Here is a 22,014-nt window from a genome sequence, read left to right as displayed (position 1 = left end):
AGCCCAGACCTCAATCCAATAGAAAATCTGTGATTAGACTTGGGGCCCCATGTACATGAGACGCTGCTAAACGTACGTTCAGAGGCAGTTGGAAGCTTTTTTCAACTGCCCCTGAACTCATTCAATGTTATCCTATGTGACCATGTACACAGTCTCGTTTATTACCGTTTTTAGGCAGTTGCGTTTAACAGCGTTTCTTCGAAAGCAAAAAAAATAGGTTCAGACGCTGAAGATTTCCACGTTTCAGAAACCAAACGCGACTAAACGTGGTACCGGCATTTAGATGCATTTCGTTTATAGGCGTTTTTCGTTTTTGGCCATTTAAACGCTTCTAAACGCAAACGCGGCATGAAAACACGGCAAAACAGACGTTTTAAACGTGGGTTACTATCTGTCAAGTTAAATCGTTCAGGAGAGGTTGTAAAAACATCCCGTGTACATTAAGCCTTAAAGATTGCTATTCACAAGTGCAAACCATCCAACTTGAAGGAGCTAGAGCAGTTTTACAAGGAGGAAAGGGCAAAAATCCCAGTGGTAAGATGTGATAGCCGCAAAAGGTGGGTCTACAAAGTACTGACTTTAGGGGTGTGAATAGTTATGCATATTGACTTTTTCTGCTATTTGGTCTTATTTGTTGTTTGCTTCACAATAAAAAGAAAAAAAAAAATCTTCAAAGTTGTGTGCATGTTCTGTAAATTAAATCATGCAGATCCTCAAACAATCCATGTTAATTCCAAGTTGTGAGGCAACAAAACACGAAAAATGCCAAGGGGGGTGAATACTTTTGCAAGGCAATGTATGTGCACATTATGACCAAAGTGCAGGAAATATTATTTTAATACTGCTTTCCGTGTAATATGTTGCAGGATCCACAAGCCAACGGCTTGTTTAGGAGAAGAGAAGTATTTATTCTATTCCTCTTTGATGTAGAGTTTATTAATGGTGACAACATAATGTGTTTACACAAAGGATGAAGAATAATTATATATGCACTTATAAGGGATAGTCCTGGAGGAAATAAAACAGCAAACAGGTACATTCCACAGTAGTAAAAAATAGGTTTGGATTTATAAATTGAGCATAAATAATCACACAGTGTGTAGTGATTTTATTCCAGGTAGGAGTATAGGACATACAGCATTAAAACAAAACAAGAGAAATTGCACCATCTGACCAGCGTTGTTACACTTTTCTGTAGATATTATTTGAGATCCTCAGCTTTCCCAGGATAAGAACATAGAGTGCTTTGACCCTCGCCTAGCTAAAGCAGTTGAGGGCTAGGGACCAAGGTTTAATGAAACAAATCAAATTATATGGTTTAAAATTTAATGTAGATATCTTGGAGGGGGTATAAATCTAAATGTTTGTTCATCTCCCCCCAAACATGGAGGGGTCCTCTATGGTTTTCTCAGGACACAGATCTGCAAATAAAGATTTTGCTTTTATAACCACCCACTGGTGAAATCTAATATTGCAGCATGGCTATAAAATATGTTGGTTCCCTATAAGAACTAATGTATATTCACTGTGATCCTCCTAGAGGTGTAACGTTGGAGGTGGTAAGATAATCTGTGCCATTACACTTGGGAGTCCTAATTAGTTCAAAGAATTCCATTTTTAAATTTAAAAATACTTCCAAAAGATTCTATAATATAAAAAAAAAAAAAGAGAGAAGGGCTCACAGATACTGTGAAAAATGTTGATGTCTAAAACAAAAATGAAGAATGCATTATGATAAATACAAGATCAAGAAATAAATTTCACTCCAAAATCAGCTATTACAAACGTGTGTCTAGTGATACCGTTGGTCTTCAGGTGATGGGAGGTTATGGAAAAAGTCTGGACGTTGTCTGGTTGCATTGCGTCTTTTGCAAAGCGGACCCTATGTGTAATGACATGCTGCCACAACTTACAGAGGTAAGGCTTAAAGTTCAAGATGGGAGCAGCGAGTTCAGTGGAATGAGAAGATCCTTTGTTGACATCATTAGAAAATTTCTGCATGAGCGTTTGCGTTGAAGCAAAAAGAACCAACTTGTATTCTTTTAGCAGTTTATCAAGAAGCTCAATGCATTTTCTCATGTTTGACTCTTGCTTGGCAATGCTATCTCCTCCATTATTCCTGTCGATCCAGTAGAAGGAAGAAAGACTATCTATGATTAATAAGCACAGTGTGGGATGACTGCAAAACATGTTTTCTAGAGAATAAAGAGTAAGAAGCAGCTGAACGCTACTGTTGCAACAGACTAGGAAGAGTCGACTCAAACACTCTTTCACCGTCTCCTCGTTGCTCTGTGCCAACCTGTGTTCAAGAATAGTCACCAGCCGAAGCATATCGAAGTGATAATCTGTGTCTATGTAGATCACTTCCACCTGTAAACCACCTTCGGATTTAGGCAAGATGCACCGTGCAATTAGATGGCAAAACATTTCCGTTTTCCCTGTGCCTTCGGCACCATGAAATTCGATTATATCACCTGTGTATGAAAGGAGAGCATCAGGATAATGTTTCTTTGGAAAATATCAGATGGCTGTTTTAAAACATCCTGCAAGCCCCAGATAAAAACACTTCTTTATGCAATGCTTCCAACAGTGTATCACACTTGGTAGCTAAAATGAGGATTTAAAGCACAGTTGAACTTCAAATCAGCTAAATACATTCCAAGTACATTAAAACAAAATGTGCTCAAAAACTTAGGCCCATTGCACACGGGATATATTATAACAAGTATAGGTGCAAAACAAGTCAGACATCATACACATTCTGATACAAATCTGCTAAAAAAAAAAAAAAAAAAGGGAAGTAATGATAAAAATAGAGTCTGGTCAGTCCATAAAAATATCGGCTAAAAGAGTCTATTTAGGAATGGTGAAAATGGAAAAAAGAGCAACCAAAAAAATGCAAACAGGGCTGCCATCATGATAGGGTAGAAACCAATTCCTCAGCTGCAACAAAACAGATCTGTTGACAAAGGAGCGCGACTTGCTTTCATCGGCAAGTGCGCACGCTCTCGAAACGCATCCAGTTTTGATGACGTCATCCGTCCGCAGCAAGCTGTCCTATGGATTCCATGCCTCGCTCTGAGGACGCTCTCCGGAGCCGGCGTCCTTCATCTGCCGGAAGATCTCACAGTTGTCAGCAAGGAATCCACACTGCTTAGGACACGGGGATGCATCACTGTATTATTAATACCATGCATGTTTATTCCTACAAAATGTGAGTTGATCTACATCCATTATTAAAAGCATTATTTCTAAAATACTGCACTCAGAGGTTCCATTGTACATGGGGCCATCTAGCTGCAGTGGGTCCCTCCTGGTGTTTTAATGCACCCGCTTTTAATCCAGTTCCTGAAGCCTGTCAAAGTCTATGGCAGGCAGTGGCAGGATGAAGCTGAATACTGTACTGAGTGGTACCCACGTTTAGGGCCTTAGGAGTTTAGGGATGAATGTTCTTTTTGTGAGTAGAAAAGCCTGCCCCCTGCTAGCATGCTGCAAAGAAGGACCATTGATCTTGGTGTGAAAGCAGTGGTTTCTCTGCAGAGGTCTGTCACACCACCTTCTGATTCAGACCTATAGATCCCCAATCAATAAAGCTCATGCTCCCTGATAATTGGAGAGCTTTAATTCTGACTCAGAAGGGGGCATGGAAGACGCCATTTCCTTAAAGCGGTTGTCAATCCCCTCTGTAAAATAACATTATGTGCTCCAGTGTCTGTGTTATATAAAAAAGCTGCCGATCTGTACCTTATATCAGAGCGCCTCCCGGCGTTCACGTGACTCCTTGACTCTCTTCTCTCCCCGACTGACAGCTATAGCGGGTGGGGCCGAGAAATCCCGCTGATGTCAGCCGGGGGGGGGGGGGAGTAGAGAGAGCCGAGGAGTCACGTGAGCGCCGGGAAATGCTCTGATATAAAAGGTACAGATTGGCAGCTTTTTTTATATAACACAGGCACTGGAGCACATAATGTTACAGAGGGGGTTGTATGTTTATGTTGTAGTTAGGATAGCAGCAGGAGGGGAGAGCTGGGGAGTGGACAGAGCTGACAGGCAGGGAGGGGTGAGAGCAGAGAGAGCTGCGGATGAGGGAGGCACATAAACAGACTACAGTGTCATGCAGCCACAGTCTGAGCTGAAAGGCCTGTTTCCTGCCAGTGTGCTGTAGAGAAGGTCTTTTGCTTTCAGTGTAGAAGCAGCAGTCTCTCTGCAGAGGTCTGACATGCCCACAGGTAGAGTTCTCCAACCAGCAGGTAGCATGAGCTTTGCTGATTGAAGCTCATGCTACCTGCTGTAAGTCTGACTCAGCAGGAAGCAGGTCAGACCTCTGCAGAAATATGTGATGTAACTTCTTTTCATTAAAAACCTTCCTGGACAACTTCTTGCTGATCCATGGTGTGCTGGCGAAGATGTACGTTTGTCTGATGCTTCCAGAACCCAACTGGTAATCGCTGCAGCACCCACTATTTATGTGCCATTTTACCAGGAACGTGTGCAATTGGAATATTGAACAGATGTCCGTTTCTCTGCAGAAAGACCACTGCTCCCACACAGAGTGTAAGTGTCCTCTTGCAACACGCTGGCAGGGGACAAACTTTTCCACTCGGACTGGGTCGGCTTTTTATGACCGGACATACCCCCTGCTGAGTCAGGGCTAGAGCTCTCAAATCATGAGGGAGTTTTGCCGATTGGAGATCTATAGGCCTTGCTCAGAAGGGGGTGTGACAGACCTCTACAGAGAAACCACTGCATCCACAAAGGGAGCAATGGTTCTTTATTACAGTATGCTGTCAAGGTACAGCCTTTTCGACTCAAGAAAATTAACTACAAGACTTTAAATTTCTTTTTTGTTTTAATGCAAGTGGAATATAATTAGCTGATTTAAACTGAAGGTTTAGTTGGGCTTTACATTTTTTTAAATGTTGCTTTATGAGAAGAAGTTACTGTATAATTTACAAAGATGCATGAGAAACTGTCCATACATGGGCAATTACATTTTTGACATGCAATTAATATTGCGATGAATAATGTTCTATTGCTTGCTGTTAAATGAGGCTTAAAAGAAAGCTGGCAGCTTCAGTATTGGAAAATATCACAGCTAGAAGATGACTGGTTGCTATGGCCAATGTGAACAATTTCAGGTCAAGCCCGTTATTTTTTTCAGTCAAAATAGTGAACACAATATTCTTCAGCATCAATCATTCTGCTAGTTGTGGGTACTCTTATATGACATTATGCTACGGCCTCATATTCCTTTTCATGCACCATAGGTTTTCCAGCTTTTTCACATCAGAGTGCACAAAAGAGACACAGGATAAGTTTCCAGTCCCTCATGGCAGCTCCCGCTTTGCCTTTCGCTTCCAATGACTTTTAATGTGTGTAACAACTACAAACATTACATTTAATTTTCCCTAAAGAAGAGAGGCTTAAGAGGAGATAAGAAAGTGATCTACGCATCTTTAAAAAGGTAACTCTTGCAGTGGGAGGAAATTATTTCACCTCTAAGGTCTCTAAGGAAGACACGTGGACACAATGAAGTTGGACAAAAGTGGTTCAATCTTAAACTGCGTAACGCATTCTTTACTGTTATGTCGTGTACACACAGTCGGACTTTTCTGCTACAAAAGTCCGACAGCCTGTCCGACAGACTTTCGACGGACTTTCTAACGACCGAACTTGCCTACACACGATCACACAAAAGTCAGACGGATTCGTACGTGATGACGTACACCGGACTAAAATAAGGAAGTTGATAGCCAGTAGCCAATACCACTAGCATACAGACGAGCGGATTTCTGGGTCCGGCGGAGTTACGACGTAAAGATTTTAAGCATGTTCCAAATCTAAAGTCCGTCAGATTTGCGACTGGAAAAGTCCGCTGAAGGTCCGCTGAAGCCCACACATGATTGGATTGTTCACCGGATTTGGTCCGTCGGCATCAGTCAGACCAGTCTGGTCGAAAAGTCCGACCGTGTGTACCCCCCATTAGAGAAGGAAGAATGTGGAACTCCTGTCCACAGTTGGAGGTGTCAGCGGGGAGTGTGGATAGATTCAAAAACATTTAGATGTAGCAGTCAACACAATGTACAGCAGGGGTCAGCAACCCTTCAATTGTGGGCAGGTGATGGGCAGATTGCGACCCTCCTTTGCTAACCCCCAGAATCTGGACAGGTGCAGAGGTGGAATTTACTGGAACTGATCCCCTGTATTTTCCTCCTCTGGCAGCTGAAAGCCAGCTTCTCCTCCTCTCCCTCCCATCAGCATTTAGCTGCCAGGGGAGGAAAATACAGGGGGATCAGTTCTAGTAAATGCCACCTCTCCGTAACCAGGTTTCCCCTTCTTTTGCTACCTGTGCTACCCTGGCGCCCCCCCCATGCAGTGCTGCCGGCTTCCCCTCTTCTCTTTTCCTGACAGGGCCCTTTAGGATCTAGAGCAGGGGAAGGAGCCAGTAAGTATGTGATTTACTAGCCCCTTCTTTTTCTGAATGAACACTGAGTGATCGCTACTGATCACTCACGGGTTCATTTATTACTGTGTTTACTATGCTTCAGTTTGTGAATGAACAGGGAGACTGTGCAGAGCTCTTCCTGTTCATTCATTCTGTGCAGCTGAGGCTACAGGAATGGAGATCTTCTTTCTCTGTTTCAAAAGTGAGACATCAGGGGTCTGCTTAGACTCCTGATACTTCCCCAAAGCCCCCCCAACAGGGCTGCTAAAAAAATAAAAATACATAAAATACTGACATTGTCCACTGCTCTACTGACACCATCCACTGATCTACTGACACCATCCACACACTGCCCACTGCGCTACTGACTGTCCACTTTTAAGGCAGGCTAAAAAAGGGTACCGAACCCCGGTGATCTTTGATTACTTTCATGCAGTTCAGGTAGATCTCCACCTCTCAAATGTTGCCTACCCCTAATATACAGGGATATAGAAAATGGTAGAGATATATAAACACACACACACACACACACACACACACACACACACACACACACACACACATATATTCCAGTTGAACTGGATTGATTGGTGTCTTTATTCAACTTACCAACTATGTACTAGACAGAAAGATAAAAGATCAATAATAAAAACACATATACAAATATTTACCATGAACTGGACAGTCTACGCTGGCAAAAAGTAATGGCTCAAGTTCTTTAAGTGATGCTCGACCTTCCAGTCTAGCAAGCAACTAAGGAAATAGAAATGAGAACAATAATTAGTACAATTAAAAATCGAAATCTATTCTGTTATCATTAAAAGGTCTTTTACAGAAGAAAGTGGGACCCGGTATCCACCAAAGAATAATCACTAGAGAAAGTCACAGTTCTGCAAATTAACAATGAAAAATTGTTTGTTTAAAAGAGTCACTCCCATTGGTAACTGTGTTCAACACTTACAAACTGCAGTTGCATTGTATTTTAAAAGATTCAATACAGATTGCTGAAAGATCTGCAAATGCTTTGTGAAATCTTGCTGTTCTCACTGTTTTTATAGAAGCTGAAGCCCTGCGTGTGAAACAGGCCTTAGGGTGCTGCTGCTGTTTTGTAAGCGAATTGTAGGAGCGCATTTTTGAACTCCTCAGCTCTCCCAAGATTACATGAGAAATCTAAGCATTGTCACTCTCACATAGGCCAAAAGACAGGAAGCTGGGTAGAACGGGAGTAAGTGACAGAGTCTCCTTAAATCCCAACTCTCACCCTTGCACCCTGTACAGACACAGTGACTCTTCGTAATGTTACAGGCACCTGTGAGTGGTCCTGAACACAGATACTGTATTTATTGGCGTATAACATGCACATTCATTTTAAGAGGGAAGTTTCTGGAAAAAAAAACTTACATTTTAAATTAGGAACTTTGAAGCAAAATAAGGGTCAGTGCCCATCTGCAGCCTCTCAAGTGCTGTCAGTGCAGCAGCCCCACCATTGCCGTCAGTGCAGCAGCCCCACCATTGCCGTCAGTGCAGCAGCCCCACCATTGCCGTCAGTGCAGCAGCCCCACCATTGCCGTCAGTGCAGCAGCCCCACCATTGCCGTCAGTGCAGCAGCCCCACCATTGCCGTCAGTGCAGCAGCCCCACCATTGCCGTCAGTGCAGCAGCCCCACCATTGCCGTCAGTGCAGCAGCCCCACCATTGCCGTCAGTGCAGCAGCCCCAACACTGCCGTCAGTGCAGCAGCCCCAACACTGCCGTCAGTGCAGCAGCCCCAACACTGCCGTCAGTGCAGCAGCCCCAACACTGCCGTCAGTGCAGCAGCCCCAACACTGCCGTCAGTGCAGCAGCCCCAACACTGCCGTCAGTGCAGCAGCCCCAACACTGCCGTCAGTGCAGCAGCCCCAACACTGCCGTCAGTGCAGCAGCCCCAACACTGCCGTCAGTGCAGCAGCCCCAACACTGCCGTCAGTGCAGCAGCCCCAACACTGCCGTCAGTGCAGCAGCCCCAACACTGCCGTCAGTGCAGCAGCCCCAACACTGCCGTCAGTGCAGCAGCCCCAACATTGCCGTCAGTGCAGCAGCTCCAACATTGCCTTCAGTGCAGCAGTCCCAACATTGCCTTCAGTGCAGCAGCCTCAACATTGCCGTCAGTGCAGACTGATTGATGTCCATCTGCAGCCTAGAGGGGACAGGGAGGGGGGTGGGGCGAGTGCCAACAGATTACATATAGTGAGAATCTCCTATGATAGACAGAACAGTGATCCAATGGCGGCCCAGGAGACGGGACTTCCTATTACAGAGGCCGCCAAGTAAACAGCAGATTCTCACTGTATGTAATCTGACGGCGCTCGTCCCACCCTCTCCCTGGCAGCTAAAATTGAAGTATCGACGTATAACACCCCCAGTCCATTCACACTATATGGGTATCATCGCCTGTGTGAACAAGGCCTGGCAGGGTTGAAAGATCTATCCTGTTCGACCTGTGTTTGAGTCACTATGACAAGCCATATCCTTGTACATTGTGTTCCCCGAGAAGCACTTCTGGCAGTATTTTTAAAAGCGGTGTTCCGCCTGGGGAAAAAAAAAAATTCAAATTAAGAGTCAGCAGCTACAAATACTGTAGCTGCTGACTTTTAATATGTGGACACTTATCTGTCCAGGGAGCCCGCGATCTCAGCACCCCAGGCGATTTTCGGATCGGCTGTTGGCTGCTTCCACCACCATTCGTCATTACGGAAACCCTACTGCGCATGAGCGAAGCGCGCTGCGCTAACTGGCCCCGCAGCAGAGGAAGGAGGCCGAACTTCTGAGGGATGGGACCACGGCGCTGTCTCCCGGAAGTGGGGATGGGTACCCGTCCCCCCCCCCTGAAAGGTGCCAAATCTGGAGGGAAGGGGAGGAAGCAGAAAAGCGGAAGTTCCACTTTTAAGTGGAACTCCGCTTTAAGTTATCTACACTTTCAGCTGATACCAAATTACTATGGAAGGGAGTCCCTTCATTATGCAGTGTAAAGTGGAACTAAACCCCCCCTATTGTTTTCATCCAAGGAACCTGCCATTTTGGCCTTTGTTTAATCTTCAACTGCCATGGTGCTGCACATAGTTATGACACCAGCTATTTAAGGCTGGGTTCACACTATTGCAAATTGGATGTGGGTTTTGTATCCATTTCCCATAGCAGGCAATTGTAACCAGCTCTCTATGGAGCCGGTTCACACATCTCCGCAGTGGCTCTGGTGTGAATTGCACAGGAGTCCTGTGCGCCTTTTGGTCAGTTTCAGGTCTGGATTCGTCCCAAAATTTGGGCTGAAAATCGGACCTGAACCGGAGAATGGAGACACACTGCACTCCTGCTGTGAGCCATTGTGTGCTGCAATGTGTAGCCTGCATTATGGCTTCACAGTTTGGTTGACAGCACAAGCAAATGTAACAGTTAGCAATCCCGGCATGCCAGGAATGTAACCATTAAATCAGTGGATTTAAGTGCATTTTAAAGTGGAACTAAACCTATTGATTTTAACCACATTAAAAAAAAACAGTTACATTCGCAGCATGTGACGGGAATGTAACTGTCACATAGGTTGTGCTCTCAACAAAACTGTCAAACCATCTAAAGACTGGTGTCATAACTGATCAAGTGCAGCACCATGGCAGTTGAAGATCAGACGCTAAGATGGCAGCTTCCCTTTTTTAACCACTTCAGCTCCAGAAGATTTTACCCCCTTCCTGACCAAAGCACTTTTTGCGATTCGGCACTGCGTATCTTTAACTGACAATTGTGCTGTCGTGCGATGCTGTACCCAAACAAAATTGACATCCTTTTTTTGCCCACAAATAGAGCTTTCTTTTTGGTGGTATTTGATCACATCTGTGGTTTTTATTTTTTGCGCTATAAACAAAAAATGAGCGACAGTTTTGAAAAAAAAAAAAAAAAAAAACACACCCCAAAAATATATAAAAAACTATTTTTTTCCTCAGTTTAGGCCGATATGTATTCTTCTACATATTTTTGGGGAAAAAAAAAAATCACAATAAGCGAATATTGATTGGTTTGCGCAAAAGTTATAGCATCTACAAAATAGGGGATAGTTTTATGGCATTTTTATTATTATTATTTTTTATTAGTAATGGCGGTGATCTGCGATTTTTATCAGGGCTGCAATATTATGGCGGACACATCGGACACTTTTGACACTATTTTGGTACCATTGTCATTTATACAGCGATCAGTGCTATAAAAATGCACGGATTACTGTGTAAATGACACTGGCAGCGAAGGGGTTAACCACTAGGGGGCAATGAAGGGGTTAAGTGTGTCCTAGGGAGTGATTCAAACTGTGGGGGGGATGGGCTTCAAGTCACATGACAGCGATCACCGCTCCCGATGACAGGGAGCAGTGATCTCTGTCATGACACAAGGCAGAACGGGGAAATGCCTTGTTTACATAGGCACTTCCCCGTTCTGCGGCTCCATGACACGATCGCCGGGAGACTGGCAGACATCGAGTCCACCGGTACCACTGTAGGCTGCGGGCACGCGCCTGCTATCCCAGCCTCTTAAAGGGGACGTACAGGTACGCCCATTTGCCCACCGCTGCCATTGTGCCGCTGTATATCGGCGTACAGCGGTCGGCAAGTGGTTAAAAGGATATGAGGGTAAAGTTCCGCTTTAGGATTAAACAGCTTCTCGTCTAACGTCATTATGTGGCTGCATGTGGACAAACCTGTGGAGAGAAGTTTGAAAACGTACTCCCTTAAGGCACGGTTAACATACAGAGCTCAGCATAAATGAGTACACGCCAACAGATTTGTCGGAAAACTGCTACTTTCCTTTCAGAATTAACATTTTCTATGGGACACTGCCACAAATTTGGGCCATTGATTGCAACCGAGATTTGTTAATTTGCACACACAAAAAAGTATATATATATATATATATATATATATATATATATATATATATATATATATATATATATATATATATATATATATATCTATCTATATCTCTTTCCTAACAAATTCATTCAAGACCATAAAAAAATTAATACACCCCAATGAAAGTCTTAGGGGCAAAGCTAAATTTTAGACAACAAAATCCTAATTAACAAGAATTCACCTACAGGAGAGTCTAATTCATGAAACATGTGTGCAGCAGACAGTTGATTATAAAAGGGCGTTACTGAACAACGAGAACCCCTTCCCATTTCATGCTGTCAGCCAAGGCACCACATGGAAGAGAAATGTCACAAAGCCTGAGAAAGAATTTAATTTCTTTACACAAGAAAGGTGAAGGCTACAAGAAGATCAGCAAAGCTTTACTTGTCAGAATACTGTAGCAAAAGAGATACAAAAATTTAACAAAGATGGAACTGAAACCAACTCACAGAGACGTCCATGGAGATTAACACCTTGACAGGAGCGTCTTCTGATGAGAAGGGTTGAAGAAAATTGTCATGCAAGTTCACTGCAGTTAGCTAAAGAAGTAAAAAGCCAAACTGGGGTGATTGTTTCCCGTGACACAATATGGCATACACTGCAGAGGAATGGCATGCATGGGTATCGTCCATGAAGGAAGCAGTTTCCTAAAGCCCATGCACAAAAAGCCCGCCTAGAATTTGCCAGGACCCATGCTGAAAAAAGAAGACTACTTGGACTCTGTACTCTGGAGGGATGAGAGCAAAATAAAGGTTTTTGGAACTAATGGCTTCAAAACTGTTATGGCGTTGCAAAGGTGAGGAGAACAAAGAAAAATGCATGGTGCCTACAGTGAAACATAGTGGGGCAGTGACCTTCTGTGGGGCTGCATGAGTGCTGCTTGTGTTAGGGAGCTGCATTTTATTGATGGTATCATGAATTCACAGATGTACTGCTCCATATTGAAAGAGAAGATGCTATCATCACTGTGCCCTTGATCGTCATGCACTTTTCCATCATGACAATGATCTAAACCACTTAAGGCCACTGTTGCATTTCTGAAGAAGAAGAACAGGGTGAAAGAGATTAGTGGCCAAGTATTTCTCCTGATTTGAACCCAATCGAACACCTATGGAGAATTCTGAAGAGATGAGCATCACTCTCCATCCAGGCTCTAAAAGAGGTTGTTCTTGAAGAATTGAAAAAGAGAGATAGATAAATGTTGCAATATATCGCCAACTTGTTCATTCCATGCCTAAAAGACTTGGTGTTGTCCTTACAAATCATGGAGGTCATACAAAATACTAGATGTAGTCGTGGGAAGTATTCCTTTTTGCATCAACTAATTTGAGCAAGCTGAAGATTACTAAGTTATATTATCAACCTTGCTTTCATGTAATGAGCTAAGCAAATGTTCTTGAAAACTCAGTTTTGTCAAAATTGTGGAAATTGTTCTTGTGTTCATTCAGTTTAGGCTGATATCTATTCTTCTACATATTTTTGGAAAAAAAAAATAAAAAGAATTCGCAATAAGTGTATATTGATTGGTTTGCACAAAAGTTATAGCATCTACAAAATAGGGGATAGATTTATGGCATTTTTATTATTATTATAATTTTTTTTTTTTAATAGTAATGGTGGCGATCTGAGATTTTTATCGAGACTGCGACATTATGGCGGAAACATCAGACACTTGACACATTTTTCAAGCCACTGACAATTATAAAGCTATCAGTGCTATAAAAATGCACTGATTACTGTGTAAATGTCACTGGCAGGGAAGGGGTTAACACTAGGGGGCAATCAAGGGGTTAACTGTGTTCCCTATGTGTGTTTCTAACTGTGGGGGGTGGGACTGTCTAGGAGGAGAGAAAGATCAGTGTTCATACATAGTATGAACACGCAATCTGTCTCCTCTCCCCTGAAAGAACCGGGATTGGTTCTTGCTCTGTCACGAGCGATCGCGGGAGCCTGGCGGTCAAAGCGCCCGCCGGGCCCTCGCATCAGGGTCGAGCATGCCCCTAGTGGCCAAAAGGCGAAACGACGTAACACAATGTCGTTTCGCCCAGCCATGCCATTCTGTCATAAAACTGCGGCAGCTGGTTGGCAAGTGGTTAATGACCGGGCCATTTTTTGCGATCCGGCGCTGTGCTGCTTTAACTGACAATTGCGTGGTCGTGCAACGCTGTACCCAAACAAAATTGATGTATTTTTTCCCACAAATAGAGCTTTCTATTGGTGGTATTTGATCACCTCTGCGGTTTTTATTTTTTGCACTATAAACAAGAAAAAAAACAAAAAAAGCGACAATTTTGAAAAAAACAAAAACTATTTTTTACTTTTTGCTATAATAAATATCCCCAAAAATGTTTTTAAAAAACAAATTTCTTCCTCAATTTAGGCCAATATATATTCTTCTACATATTTTTGGTAAAAAAAAAAAAACAAAACAAATAGAACAAAACACGCAATAAGCGATATTAATCGGTTTGAGCAAGTTATAGCATCTACAAACTATGGGAAAGATTTATGGCATTTTTATGATTATTATTTTCTTTTACTAGTAATGGCGGTGATCTGCGATTTTTAGCGGTACTGCCACATTGCGGTGGACAGATCGGACACTTTTGACACATTTTTTGGGCCACTGACCTTTATACAGCGATTAGTGCTATAAAAATGCACTGTTTACTGTGTAAATGTCACTGGCAGGGAAGGGGTTAACACTAGGGTGTAAACAAGGGGTTAAATGTGTGTTCCCTGGGTGTGTTCTTCTAACTGTGAAGGGATAGGACTGTCTAGAGGAAGAGACATATAGTTTTTCCTACTTAGTAGGAACAAACCATATGTCTCTTCTCTCCTGACAGAACAGGGATTTGTGTGTTTATAAAAACACACACACACACACACCCACCCCAATCCCTGTTCCTGCTCTTGTGCATGTGATCGCGCCCGCCGGCCACACGCATCGGGTTCCCTGTCGTGCAGCGCCTGCTATCGCCCTAAAAAAAACAAAAAACAAAAAACGTACAGACGTACCCATACAGCGATTTGCAGGAATGAACCACTTTGCCGACGTATATCGGCGTGAGCCGGTCAGCAAGTGGTTATAATCTTACTTTTCAAAAGGGGTGTATTCATTTATGCTGAGCACTGTATATGCAGATCAGGAAACGCAGGAATCCTATGCATTTCCTGCACCGCATTGAAATTGCACAGAGTTCATGTAAACCACAGGGGGTGTCAATGTTAAGTTAATAACACCCCAAAACGGTTCGCAAAACGCAGTGTGATTGACAGAATTGGATCGCATATATAATTGTTATACATGCAATATATTCTATGTAAGTTACAACCCTTTTAATAAAATTTCTGAAAAAAAAAAAAAGAAAGTATTGCATCGCATAGATGTGAACACCTATACGATCCGATCCCAGTGTGGAGGAAAAAAAGGGCCCCTGCACCTTTTTTTAGTGTGGGCGCAGTGTGATTTGAGCCATACAAAAGAATGCCTCAAATCGCACTGCACAGACATCACATGTGATTTAAATAGGAATGTGGTTCGATTCCTATCAGAATTGCATGCATTATCCCATATATATATATATGTGAACCTAGCCTTACCCTGACGTCCCTACCAGAGGTGGTTACATCATTGTACTTCTGGTGAGATCCAAGGATCGTGGAGTATCCCAACTCTCTGTACAGTAGTGTTTTACCATGAGATTCGAGATCCTCATTGTTCTCAGGATCTTGTTGGAAGAATTTGGCGTCCCAACTGTCTGGAAGTCATGGGTAGAAGCCAGAAGTAAGGTGCATATATTTTCTGGGTTTTTTTGCAGGTATATATCGCATCATTATTAGATGGTATCTAGGCTAGTATGCAAATGGCAACCCTTGCATTTCAGTGCAAAGTCCAGTTTAAGGCTTTATTCACAAGGCTGTAAAAATAGGATTTTTTCGTCATACTTACCTGTAAAATCCTTTTGAGTACATCATGACACAGAGTCAGGCTAATATTCATTACCTACTGGGATGTCCCACAGCAATAGCCTTGAGAGGAGGGGGACACCCTGCCAATCAATAGCCATCAGAACTTATACGGCAGCCTGCATTACACTACAGCCGAAAGTCGAATCTTCAACTGCTCGAACATCCACTTGCTAAAATTTTGTGATTGTATGCACTGAAGACCAGGTAGCAGCTTTACAAATCTGAGCCACAGATACCTGATGGGGAAAAGCCCAGGAGGTTCCTACACCCTGGTAGAATGAGCTCTCACCCTAATGGGAGGAGCTTTATGTTTCAGACCGTAGGCCTGAATGATCAACTGATGGACCCAATTAGCAATGGAAGCCTTGGAAGCTACCTGCCCCTTCTTGGGTCCTTTTGGTAAAACAAAAAAAGGTGTCTCATCCTCGGATCTCCGCAGATCTAGACAAATAAATCATGACTGCCTGAACAATGTCCAATGAGTGCAGACGTCTCTCTTCCGCCAAGCGAAAAAGGACGACAAAATAATGTCCTGATTTAAATGAAAGGCCGACACCACTTTTGGCAAGAAGGATGGAACAGGTTGTAACATGACCCTGTCATGGTGAAGGATCAAGTATGGTTCCCTGCACGAAAGGGGAACCAACTCCGACATCCTTCTAGCTGAGGTGATGGCCATCAGGAAGGCTAGCTTGTGTGAGAGCAAGTCTAATGGAATTTCGTTGATAATTTCAAATGGTTGTTTCTGTAACACAGACAACACTAAATTCAAGTCCCAAGGACACATAGGTGACCTAATGGCGGGAAGCAAGCGAGTTACCCCCTGCACAAAGGGCCTGAGAGACTGGCACCTGTAGTCAGTACTCTCTAAGTTACCAGGAGAAAGGCTTTTCCCTTGCTCAGGTTCTGATCCTGCAACCACCAGTTTAGGCTTAAGCGTGCCCGAGGAGATGAGCACATTGTATAATCCAGGGCTTGTCCTCTCCTGTTCCAGGCCAACAAGATGTCTTGTTGTAAAGGCCTGGAATGGAACTGGGCATAAAGCACTGCCTCGAAGGAGGATGATACCATCCTCCCTAGAAGACCCATACAGAGCCGAATGGAGGGTTGTCTGGTTCCCCTTATCTGATGCACCTGAACCTTCAGGGCACAGATCCTTACGGGTGGCATGAATATTCTTGCTTAAACTGTATCGAGGATCAGACCTAAAAATACTTTAGGCTTTGAGGCTGACTTTTGGTATTTATGATCCAGCCTAAGCTTTTCAAATACTGCATATTATGCTTTGTTCTAGAGCCTGTAATGAGTAATCTCTGAGCAGGAGGTCGTCCAGATACCCAAGCACTAGGATCCCTTGGGCCTTAAAAGATCCAGTACTGGTGCTAGGACCTTTGTGAACACCCAGGGAGCTGTAGCAAGCCCGAAAGGTAGAGACCTAAACTGAAAATGACGTTCCTCTACTGCAAAACGTAGGAACCTCTGATGAGGATGAAAGATAGGTATGTGTATAAATACTAGCGCTCAAGAAATATATGTCTTACTTTCAGGCAAATCATCCTCCTTGTTAGGCCTATCAGGCCATTTAACCTGATTCTTTACAGACTGGCAGATACCAATTGCTGCAACAGCTGTAGCTGAACTGGCCAAAGAAAAGGAAGCCTTTAATAATGACTTAGATTTCTTGTCAACAGGGTCTTTCAAACCCTGTGCGTTATCTACCGGACAAGTGAAGTTCATGTTTACGGAATAGACTGCTGCATCTACTGCTGGCATGCTCCATTTTTAATGAACTTTTCATCCATGGGATATACAAGGGAAAACCTCTTAGGAGGAACAAAAATCCTGTCAGGATGTTCCCAATCAGCATACACAGCCTGTTCCAACAGGGGGTGTAGAGGGAAAGCCTGTGCGACCTGAAGAGGCCTCAGGGATCCCAAAGAGGACCAGGGGGGCTCAGTCACCTCTGCAAGAGGCAACTTAAAGGCAGAACGAACCATTTCGGTCAGAGTCAGGATCAAAAGCCTTTGCGACTGAGAGACATACATCAACTGGATATCTTCTTGTCCAGATTGCTCAGAAGCAAACTCATCTGCCGGGTCCTCAATAGGGCCCTGAGCTTTAAGCTCTTCCCCATCCTCAACCCATTTCTGCTCCAGACTAGGAGACTCCGGGGAGGGGGATCTGTCAGGCTTTCTGCCACCCTGCGGGATGGAGGCTATCATGCCAGCAATCCTGTGCTCTAACCCAGCTAGGGCCGAGAACAGTTCATCCTTGGTGATAAAGGGTGAAGCAGCAGCGTTGACTGTAGGCACGATACCAGATAGGTGCAGCGGCTCAGATTGCCCGGAAGCCTTAGGTCTTTCAGGGGATAAAACACTAGGGATACGACTAGGTTCATCAGGAACTACTGACGATATAGGTGTACCCTTCCCTGTAGTGTTACTCCCACTCCTCTTTTTTTGAAGACATTTACCAGCCACAAAAGAGAGTACTTGGGTGTAGTATTAAAAACACCTCAGAAGGGAGACCCCCTAATAATAGGGCTTGCCAAACCCCTATGTAACAATACTGCTAAGCACCTTTAGCCTGCCAAGCAACACTTGGTGACTCACTTGACCCTGGATAAGGAATAATGAGCCGCTGCAAGTGTCTGTTCAGAGCCTTCTCTGTGTCCCACAGCTGCCTTCTGGAAGCACCGTATGCTTGGCCTACACACCTTATATAAGCTGGGTGTGCGCCGGAGCGTGCTGTGCATGCGTGGTCCTGGCAAACGGGCATGACTGTATTCGCGTATGACGCTAATCCTTGCGCACCCAGATAAAGGCTACTGCGCATGCACCATGGCTGCCAACCAAACAACTGCTAAGTACAGCTGCGCTTTTGCGAATGCATGTGCGCCATGGCTGCCAAACAACTGCTGAGCACAGCGGCACTCTTGCGAACGCACGTGAGCCACGGTGAACCAAGTCGAAATGGTGCACCGTCATGCGCCATCATACAGGTAAGCAACAGCCAGACATAAGCAAAAAAAGGTACACTTTGCAAACACCCAGAGCTAGCCCAAAACTCCCCCATATGGTCACTGCACACAGGTGTCCAGCCTCTAGCTAGCTTGATTGATTGTTACAATCACTGGGACACCCCACAATAATAAGTAAAGGGGTTTCACTTACCCGTCCAGGCACAGGGCAGCTTAGAAACTAAGAGCCCAAACTTCATCTATCACGGCGGGTTCCTGTCACTTGAGGACCTTCAAGGACTGGGTACCCTTTTCATGTTTAGGGTGCACCTCCTTGGACCTGTACAGCACCCTGCAGGAATGCCTTAGCGCTGTAGTGTCCAGGATTCCACTTTGCAGGGTCCAGCGCCCGGAGGCCACATAATAGGCAAAACCTCACAGATCTTGTGTCTTCTCTGCGAGGCTCAGGTACCATTTAAGTATATAAAGCCTGAGTCAAATGGATCCGATCGGGCAATCCCTTGATTCATTTAAGAACCGTTTGTGGGACTAAAGACCTGGAGCTCAGAGCTCAAACAAACCGTGCCACCCACCTTGCAGACACTGGTAAAAAACTGAAGTACTTCCTGTATGGGAGGGGTTATTTAGGGGATCACTTCCTGTCTGAAGACCTTTGGTCTACCAGTGTCCATTCACCTGGAGATGGAGTATAACCCAGTAGGTAATGAATATTAGCCCGACTCTGTGTCCCATGATGAATGAAAAAGAAAATTACTACGTGTCTTTTCTAGAAGAAAAAATTCTGTGTAACGATCAGTAAAATACTTGCAAATAGATGCGTATAAACGTATTTATTTATCCTCTTTGTTTAGACTAAATTTACGCATGTACAAACGCATATACACGAGTTCATAAACATAAGCAAGTACTGTGCATGTTCTTAGATGCAGATTTTCAGATTCTGTGTTTCGGATCTGAAAGCAGTTCATGTTAATGCACCTGTGTGAATGGCTCCATTGAAAACAATGCATTTGCTTTCAGAACTGTAAGTAAAAACACATGTACATATGCTTTTTTTTTTTACGGCCATGTGAATGAAGCCTTAACAGTAAGACACAACCCGAGAAGGAGTATTCATTATAATGCTTGCAATGGCAAGCACTTACTGATCAGTGCGACCATGTGACTGTGCTAACCAACAAGAAGTACATCTGAAGCTTCTTCTTCTAGTAAGGTGTCAAAGAAGAAAGTAGCCCTTCTAAACTGTATTGGGATTGTGTACTTGTATTGCATTGTGAACTTTTTGATGGATACTCTCTTAGGGGGGCTGCATGTTGCTTTGTACAGACCACTACATCGGCAACACAGGGCATCATAGATGCCAAGTACAGCAGGGTCTGGATGGGTGGCCAGGATATTTGGAGTGAAATATTATAATATTTTCTTTTCTAGAAAAGGCGAACTTGCCCTTTAAAAGCAAACACATTGCTTTTGTAACTAACTCAAACTGCAACTTTGCGTAAACGTGTGGCGTTTCGCTCATCTCCTCCCTCCTGTGATCATTGGATCATTCCCGGAGCAGGTAACTATTTCTGACAGGTGCTTGCTCCCTGTTCTGCTGTTCTTGCCAAGGTGAGATTAGCAGAAGTTCACCCCCTCCAACCTCCTGGGATATGTCACACGTCCCAGGAGGCTGCGGGGCCGGTCTGAAAGCATTTTGCAAGGTCTCGCAGAAGTACAGGAGGAGCTGGGTGAGAGACATCAGGAAGTCACAGCTGGCTTCCCACAATCAAGATGGCAGCACCAGGAATCTGAAGCCCGGTGAAGGACAGGCTCCAGTGAAGATAGCACTGGATTGGTAAATGTCTGCTAAAAGTCAGCAGCTACAGTATTTTTAGCTGCTGACTTTTAATTTAAATGCATCTTGCCCACCATATAGTGAAATGACAGGCGGGCAGGTGCAGTCTCATTCTTGGGGGGTGCGCAGAGTGGCGATCGGTTGTGCGCTGTGTCCACACAGTGAATCGCAGACTATGGTAAAGAGCCTATGACATAGGCTCTTTATCATGTGATCAGCTGTGTCCAATCAGTGTGTCTCACACATCCCCAGCTGTGAAACACCAGGACGTCACAGCCGGCCTCCCACAACCAAAATGGTGGTGCCGGGGATCTGAAGATTGGTGAAAAAACAGTTGCTAAGTGTCTATTTATTAAAAGTCAGTACAGTATTTGTAGCTGCTGATTAATTATAAAGGACTAAAGATCCTCCTTAGCCTGTAGGAGGAGAATAGGAATACACACTCTCATGGCGGTGTGTTGAACCCTCGCTCTCTTGCAGAGCTCCAAGTGCCGGGGATCTCCCACATGTTTGGGTGTGTTGGATAGTGTCCCCCCGCTACTGCTGTAGTTCCTTCCACTAACCCCTACACCAGTACAGGACACAACAGTGACATAGGGGTCAGTGGAAGGAACCATAGCAGACAGCAGGGGGGGGGGGGCACACCTTGGGATAACATTGGCAGGTGAGTGAGGACTGAATACACCACACAGGGGAGTACACCTCATCTCCTGCAGGGGGAAATGCACTGACAGCGCCATCTAGTGGCTGATCTACAGATCTCTATATCTATAACACAGCCACAAGCATATGGCAGTTGACATATCACGTGCCCAGTCTCAGTATGGCAGCTCCCTCCTGAACCATGCCAGTCCCTCTCCCCTGGCAGCAGTGCGCTCTGAAGTCTGGCTGTACACAGCTTTGTGTGCCCGCCCACTTAAGCAGAGGGGCGGAGCACAGGCACTTACTCCTTCGTGATAACACACTCAGGGGAGGAGCGCTATGAGCGGCACATTACCACAAGAGGGCGCCACTCCCCCTGCACACCTGATTCACCATTCACCTGAGTGCCGGACTCCGCTCTCCGCGCTCCCTCGCTCATTGTCCGTGCTAAGCTCGGCGAGCACCAGCAGCCGATATCACGGGCATTGCGCCTTAGTCTCGCGAGACCTAAATCCAGCCAGTCACCGATCAGGCCTCACTTCCTGGCTATGTGGGCGGGGTCCAGTGGCCGAGAGGCGGGGTTTACTAATAAGTGTGAGGTCAGGTCAGGCTGAGAGGGCGGCTCCCAGGCAGTGACAGCGGAGACGGATCACGCTGTATCACTCCGCGAGGACTCCCTGACGTCAATATCGTGCAGTTTGACAGGGAGGGCGGGGCTTAGAGCTTATGCCGTATGATAATATCGATGGGCGGGGCCCAGCTGTGTGTTCTAGACTGGAGGGCCTCGCTAGGTGACAAGAGGGGCGGGAAAATAACTAATAGGTGGGCGTGGTTTACCGCTGTTTACAGGGCTGTGTGTTAAAGTGTCACTCTACATAAAGTTTTTCAATAGTAAGTTCTGGATGGAGTGCAGGAGATTGACTCTGCACATTGTGTTCTGTTTTTATTGCAGTTTGGGTTCCTGAGAATCACTTAACCCCTTGTTGTTTGCAGTTTTGACATTATTTACTTACATGTTAAAATCTGCAGTTTTCTACTTAGAACCTCCAAACATGATATCGTTTTCTGAAAGGAGAGACCCTGGAGAATAAAATGGTGGTTGTTGCAATTTTTTATGTTTGACATTTCTCATTTCATTTCGTCTAATAATTTCCCTTTGGTATGAAATAATACATTTCCCTCCCACCCCCCTATTTTTATCCCTGCCTG

General features: G+C 44.5%; 1 protein-coding gene across 1 annotated transcript; it reads right to left on the bottom strand.

The window, feature by feature from the left end:
- Positions 1–1,093: 1,093 nt before the first annotated feature.
- On the bottom strand, positions 1,094–21,374 carry XRCC2 (X-ray repair cross complementing 2). Its single transcript, XM_073629966.1, has 3 exons — positions 21,206–21,374; positions 7,114–7,195; positions 1,094–2,474 (listed from the first exon to the last, which is right to left on the bottom strand). The coding sequence occupies exons 1-3, from the start codon at positions 21,242–21,244 to the stop codon at positions 1,747–1,749; spliced, it is 849 nt and encodes a 282-aa protein (XP_073486067.1). The 5' UTR covers positions 21,245–21,374; the 3' UTR covers positions 1,094–1,746.
- Between the last annotated feature and the right edge of the window lie 640 nt (positions 21,375–22,014).

The sequence above is a fragment of the Aquarana catesbeiana genome, linkage group LG05 (genome assembly GCF_042186555.1).
Source record: "Aquarana catesbeiana isolate 2022-GZ linkage group LG05, ASM4218655v1, whole genome shotgun sequence".
NCBI lineage: Eukaryota > Metazoa > Chordata > Amphibia > Anura > Ranidae > Aquarana > Aquarana catesbeiana.
The sequence above is the reverse complement of the archived record's forward strand: the minus strand, read 5'-3'. Positions and strand labels throughout refer to the sequence as shown.